At 42.4% G+C, this 7,106-nt stretch overlaps 1 protein-coding gene and 1 non-coding gene across 2 annotated transcripts; one reads left to right on the forward strand and one right to left on the reverse strand.

Moving 5' to 3' along the window:
• The first annotated feature begins 542 nt into the window (after positions 1–542).
• Positions 543–4,565, forward strand: LOC106713827 (protein extra-macrochaetae). The gene is made up of 2 exons (XM_014506704.2): positions 543–1,016; positions 4,129–4,565. Exons 1-2 carry the CDS (start codon positions 633–635, stop codon positions 4,171–4,173), a joined length of 429 nt encoding a protein of 142 aa, XP_014362190.1. The 5' UTR covers positions 543–632; the 3' UTR covers positions 4,174–4,565.
• Positions 4,566–6,218: 1,653 nt separating this feature from the next.
• Trnar-acg lies at positions 6,219–6,291 on the reverse strand. Its single transcript has one exon. It is a non-coding gene; the product is annotated as a tRNA-Arg (tRNA).
• Between the last annotated feature and the right edge of the window lie 815 nt (positions 6,292–7,106).

The following is a 7,106-nucleotide window of genomic DNA, read 5'->3' on the forward strand; positions in this document are numbered from 1 at the left end:
TTTTCCTCTTTATTTACTATGTAACATATTATACGTCACATGACATAAGTTATATACTGGTGACTTTAGTGATATTTTGATAACAAAGATCACTTTTTAAGTGGTTTTTTTTATTATAAGGGAAAAAATGCCTCGGGGCACCGTCAGACATGGGAATTACATGTCCGTTGTGTTGGGCTCAGGCTCATTGATTTTCACCTATCCTAAGTCACGTACCAACTAAAACAATCCTTTCTATGGATTTTTTTACCCTCACGGCACACACTCTCATAGTCAGTATCGTTTAATTTTTAGCGGTACATGTGCATTTAAACCAAAAAAGTATACTTGAAGAAAACATTTAGTAGTCTCAAAACAAACAAGCTCACAGGACAAAGTGCGTGTCATGAGCGCAACGGCCTTAGCCAGGGCCGGGCGGCGGCGGGCGGCGCGGCGAGCGGGCCACGGGAAAATCAGGCTTCGGCGCCCCCGCCCCGCGCGCCCATTGGCCGCCGCGGCCCGCCCCGCGCCCCACCCGTGCACATAAATACCGCGTCGCTGCGCGCATCTCTTCATTCCTCGCTCACTGCTCGCACGCAGCTCACGTGTTTCGTGTTACGTTATACCAGTGTACGTGTTCAGTGACCCTCGAGATGAAAGCCATAACGGCGATGTGCGCGACCGGAGCCTCGGTGCCGGCGATCGCAGGCGGTCGTGTGCAGCGGCATCGCGACGGCGAAAACGCCGAGATCCAGATGTACCTTTCAAAGCTCCAGGACCTGGTGCCCTTCATGCCGAAGAACAGGCGTATCTCGAAGCTGGAGGTGATACAGCACGTGATAGACTACATCTGCGACCTGCAGTCGGCGTTGGAAAACCACCCCGCCGTCGGGCAGTTCGACGCGGAAGCCGCGCTGGCGCCCTGCTCCCCCGCTCCCACGCCCGCGCCCCGGCCGCGCCGACGCCCGCTCGGAGTGCGCGCTGCGCCCAACACCATCCTGAGGACGCAGCCCCCGCAGCACCACTCCACACACACGGTAAGTCAATCAAATCAAGTCAGACACCTTACCGTTGTTATCACTTTCATGATGTGATCCACATAAATTGTATCAAAACATCAACAAAGTAATGTGCAATTTTAAAAAAACTTTGACATTCCATTTTTAACAACAGATGAAAATACTGATTCAGACTTTAATTTATATAAAGAGTTGTTGTGGCGCGACGAACGAATAGACACGATTGCATAAAAAGTAAATGAAATCGGCCGTGTCGATGTTTTTGCGGCGTGCACCTGCGCGTTTCGCAAGCGCGGGAAGGTAAGAGCGGAGATGCTGAGTTTCACAACACGTGGCTACGCACAAATTTAGTAAAATCTTTATAAATTATATACATTATGTCTAATGTATTAAACAATAAGATCAGATCCCATAAAAAAGAAACATTAATTTTGTTAGATTCGAAAGTAAAATTTTTACACTCGCGTTGCGGTCTATATGATGTGTCCGGAGTACATGTTCGTTGAGGACGGTACGATGTGCTGATTGACAATTGTTGATTGTTCGGTTTGTTTGTTCTATTGTGGCTTACGTCATACCGTCGTGAAATCAGCGGGCTCCGGTAAACAAGCAGGCGCATTATAAACCGCTAGGCGCGCACGCATGACGACCGCTTTGAATTTCAGCCTTGAAACGCGGCCACCTGCGCCGGCGCCGCGTAAACGACCATGTACCGACATACAATCTGAATATTCAACGACATATTTATGTTGCCTCGTTCAACATTCCGTTTCACACCTGCGTGGAGTCGTTTCGTCATTCCTTCACTATTAATGTACTGTCAAAGTTCATTTCCGTGCAATCGAATATATGAGTGCACAGGCGGGCGAGGCGAGCCGAGATCGTCCGGTGTCGGCGGCCGCGGCAGGTGCATCCCGCAGGATTTATTCGTCCACACGGCCGCAACCGCCGCGCCGCTGTGCTCGTACTGTCTCGCCGTAAATTTTAATCACTGCCAGTTGTTGCAGCCGAGGGAAGTATTCAGGACGGTGATTTAGGAGACGCGAGCCGCCACTCTAACATTACTACTGCATGACTGTCGCTGACTAAATGCGCAATAACATCTCATCGTATGCAATAGTAATTTCACTAACGAGCAATCAAAGTAAAGAACCGTATCTAAACGCATTTCTACATGTTGCGCGTCATTCGTAACTCTTACGACTTTTTGTAATTAATAGTTGCTACTTGCAGCTTTATAGACGTCAGTTTAGAATCAGCCGCCTAGTTACCGATCACGTGCAATGCAACAGCTGCCGGTAATTGTCAATTACCTTTATCCTTGTCCGATGTATTGAATCGCTACCGTTCTTACTTACGCACCGAACAACTTTGATTATCATGACTTAACATCTATGTTGCACGGAAAACACGACTAGCCTTCGGGCGCCTAGGCTATTTACTAATACAACGCCTACACGATACAGGAACTGTTGGAATGTCGGTTAATGTGACTGCATTCCAGAATATTTAATATAAAGTCTCGCAAGGACGCTGGCGCTCTCGTATAATTCGATATCGGACTACGAGACGAGTTGGAAAAAAGAACAAAGCCTTCGATCGTGCAAACAGTCAGCGTCTTGCCACGTGAAGCGGAGGCGAGCGGCGGTATCTCCGAGGGCATCGGCGCCCGCGCGGTCACGATACTCGCCGGGAACTCTCACGACTCTGATTGCCCCCGTGCCTTCCCGTATAACTCTCACAGGCACATTGCATCGGTTTAAAACATTCTCTACAAAGGCGAAAACATTAAGGTTTCATTAATCTCTTGCCCATTTGCCCTTTAGCCTTCACGATTCCTAAATGTCAAATATACTCCCTCGCGAATTATCTTTTGCCTTTTCGTCCCGCCCATAACAAGAATTGAGTACTTTAATCGACACGCTTTAGCGTTTAATAAAACCCAACACCCTTTATTGTCGACTTCTTGTCTCTTGATTGTACCGCTACTTCAATAATATCTTTTGTACTCAATCTCACATCGATGTTAATCGCTCGAACGTGAAGCAAAAGAGGATCCTCCTATAAGTCGCGCTATGTGAGTCAATAGCACTTAGTCATCCAATTAGTGCCCGCATGGCGCCTTTCGAAATCAATTAAGAAACGTAGCTCTGTTGGTTCATGAATATAAGGCAATTTAATAAATAAGTTGAGCATCGGAGCATCGGTCTCGGATAGGAACGAAGCCAGATAAATGTATCCGCGGAGTCGAAGCGCCTACGCTCACGGCCCGCCGGCAACGGTAACGAGCCGCCAGGTGTCCGCGCCCACGCCGCCGTGCCGCTCCTCTGTACGTCTTTGTCTCCCCGTGGCGCGCATAAATCGCGCGCGTGAAAGTTTTACGATTACCTTTACGCTTCTCCGAAATGATAAACCGCGGCAGCGACGTAGACGAAGTTGCCTCGCTTGGCGCGGTCGCGGACTTTGCACACGTGCAGCGATTTTGCCGATCGCCTGGATTCCGTCGCCAATCGATCGCGGCCATTGTGCGGGTAACGGTCGCTCACAGCTGCGCCGGCGCACGTGGTGGCGGATAGCTAAATAAATGCGACGCACCTATTCATTATCCGGCCGACAATGCTCTTCTTATAAAGGGATTTCACGTGTTCGCTCTTGCAGAGTCTCGCGTTCGAGACATGTGTGTGCCCTCCCTTCGACGCGTATCCGTAAATAGGGTATGGCCACGTGCGGCCGCGCGGCTGCGGCGCGGATGTGAGCGGACGGGAAACAGTAATCTAACACTTGCCGATACTTGGAAAGCTAGAGCGAAATTGCAGGCCGAGTTCTAAACGGCCGCGGTGGATTGGCTAATAGACCAATTCGTCGCAATGCCCGTTCTGAAATTAGGGTAGCAAACAACTAACCCATTGTAAGTACGCTAATGAATTAAAAACGGTGATGAAACAGCGCATATGTGGTGACAGATGGCCGGACGCGGCCAGGCGGGATATGTGGCGTCCGATTATAGTACCCGTCGCAATCGTTGACTGTGCGACGCTCGAGGGAATGAAAGTGTAATCGGACATGATTGTTTACAATATGGCGAGCTAATTTTATGAAGTCAACTAACCTTCAACTTTCTTTGTTACAGACTCCAGAGAAACAAGACCAACCAGACAGGCCGATGTCGTGCTAAATGATACTTAGGTTTATAAGGACATTATTATTTATGGTGAAACGTGAACGTCGGGGGACGAAGCGCCGAGGGCAGGGGCAGTGCCGGCACACCGGCGGACCCGTGCCCACTTCCAGTGAACATCGTCTCCAGATGATATCCTAATGCGATCTCGTTACGATCAATAAACTACATTAATTTAATTAACCTGTGGCATTACACGAAGACTTGAGCATTGCAATGCAACGGCGGCATTGTCGGCCGCTTGTTTTGTTGATAGCCTTTCTTTTTTGTACAAAGCTTTACTAGTTCTTAGAGAGATGGACGTAAACAAATTTGTAAATATATATGGAGTGGTTTGCGGAACATCTACAGTTATCTCCACCTATATATTACTATATTTTGTATCAAACGACAATGTAAACTTGAGGACATATTACGAGTATTATGTACATGTTTAGTATGTTTATATCTTATTTTCTATTTAAATCACTTCTAGGTCCTTAGTTTCTAAACGATGCTTCCATTTATATCAAAGACGTGAATCGATTTAAAGTCGATTTACTTATTATATTATTTAAGTTGATTAAATTCACGAGTGTGATTTTGCATGGCGATTTTGTTGCTATTAGAGTTATAGAATTATTTGGATTCAAGTGCTAGACGCAAGAGTTCTTTTTTAACTTAAATCTTGCGCCGAGTACGAGTACTGTATATAGTGTATGTAAAGTGAAAAAAATTAATGATTATATAAAAAAAATTAAAGGCAAATTATCGATTTGAAACTATTATGATTTTATTTTGAATTTAAGGGGAAAATGCTTTAATTATCTTATATAATTCTTATTATGGCGTATTATGATTTTAATAGACTGTTATAGTTTTAGTTATTGAAGGATGCGTAGCGTGTCGGGAAAATTGTATCGTTGATAGAATGGTCGGAGGTGGTGAGAGCGGCAAGCTGAACACGCGCTTGCCATCTCGTCATCATCTCACCACAAACACGTCACAAACTGTATCTCTGCGTAGACTAGACTTTACAATTCGTTGTCAGTAATTACATCTTTGTTTCGATTTTGAATCTTTGCACTGATTTTTACAAATGAAAACTACTTATATATTAATCAGAACATCTAAAAATAAAGAGTATTTAAAATCATGTTTTTTGTTTCTGTTTTCGAACTAACAAGTCGTGAACCCCTTCCATAATTTTTCCCTACCATTCACTACATAAACATTATGTCTAATGCAACATTAGACATAATTAAAATGAAAAATAATCGAAGCTAAGATTACTTAAATTGGCTTATGTTGGGTGCACAAAAATGGATCTACGAGCTATGACACATTGAGGACAAAATACAGGTTGAATGTCACACGATCTTCAAAATCCTATGTTACAAGAGGTGCCAATGAAACGAATTCGAACCTACGAAAAACTAGATTAGGCCAAACTGAGAAAAACGGTTATATTATGACTAACTCATATTATTAAAAATATACCAATACTGAACAGATTTGTTAATAATTGGAGAATATTTTTAGGAGCAGAAAGCTACTTTCTTTACACCTTCTGTCTCAGAAGATCTTAGTAATGTTCTGTCACATACAATTTGCTTGCATTAAATGCTAAAGAGAATTTTTCTCTATTCGCATAAGATCTACGAAATTGAGGCCTTCGCAACGGATGCGGTGATCACGCGATTGCATCACGGCCAATTATCGCGACTTACAATATTTGGTCAGCTGCGAGCTTACTTTACACTTCACTACCTTCGATATTCTTAATTGAATTTTAAATGGATATGGAACAGGGTTCAAAATTGCTTGTAACCTTAAATGGTGTACGTCAAAAGATTTCAAACTTTATTACAATGTGATAAAGTTGAGATACAGGAAACAAATTATTTCGCTATAGTACAAATTTACTCACCAAACATTAACTCAACGATGTTAAAACGTTAAACAATACAGCTAATTATCAAGGTGAACAAGTGAAAACAAAAAAGAAGGGGAATATGTAAAAAAAATTAAAATGATATTGGTTTCAAAAAAGAATGAAATCGCGACCCTGCCAGGATTCGAACCTGGAATCTTCTGATCCGTAGTCAGACGCGTTATCCATTGCGCCACAGGGCCTGTGGGAGCGTGGTGATATTTACAGTACAGTATTGTTAATGCCTTTCACAAATAAGTATTCGTGTTTTAACTTTTTTGTTAAACACATTATTGTTCTAAAATATTTTTTAACCTAATAAATAATATCAAACTTTCACGTCAGCATAGTTTATTTTCTTTCATGAATAATATTAGACTGCCATATTTTACAACATCAACTTCACTTCTTCATTTAATTTGAACATAATTGATGATATTTAAAATGAATTGGACAATAAAGTTAATTCGGAAACTAAATTGTACAATGATTAATTTTTGTTTTTTTAATTCTTATTATTTTTTTCAATGAAGTGTATGCTACATATTGACTCACTAAGCATATTTCGGAAAAAATTTCCTGAAGAATAACATAAATATTTGATTTTGTTTTTTAATGACGCTGAGGTCATAGTATATTAAGGGACATTTGACTGCTTATTACTGACAGATAATTGTCGAGGCTGTGACGTATTATATAGTGCTAATACTTTTGCACGTGAATGTACTTAAAATTGCCAAGGTTTTTTTTGTGAATTGTCGCTGATAGTGATCGCATAGTCGATAGAATTCAACTGAAATTTACGAACGTTATTAGTTTCTTATTTAAAAAAAACCTTATTCGCTGAACCTTCTAATCTTACTAACATTATAAATAAATAAAAAACATACTAATAAATCCAAAGTTTTAGATGTACGTAGGAATGGATGGATGCATGAATGTTTGTTTTTTTTTTTATTGGTGGTGGTGGCAAGGTGGCAAACGAGCAAGCGACCACATGAATTCGCCGAAATGACGA

The sequence above is a fragment of the Papilio machaon genome, chromosome 12 (genome assembly GCF_912999745.1).
Source record: "Papilio machaon chromosome 12, ilPapMach1.1, whole genome shotgun sequence".
NCBI classification, from domain to species: domain Eukaryota; kingdom Metazoa; phylum Arthropoda; class Insecta; order Lepidoptera; family Papilionidae; genus Papilio; species Papilio machaon.

Bases quoted from the DNA above. Each gene is read 5' to 3' on its own strand.
- LOC106713827 (XM_014506704.2), top strand. From the start codon at position 633: ATGAAAGCCATAACGGCGATGTGCGCGACCGGAGCCTCGGTGCCGGCG. The intron at 1,017-4,128 runs GTAAGTCAATCA...TCTTTGTTACAG, and splicing joins AGCACCACTCCACACACACG to ACTCCAGAGAAACAAGACCA.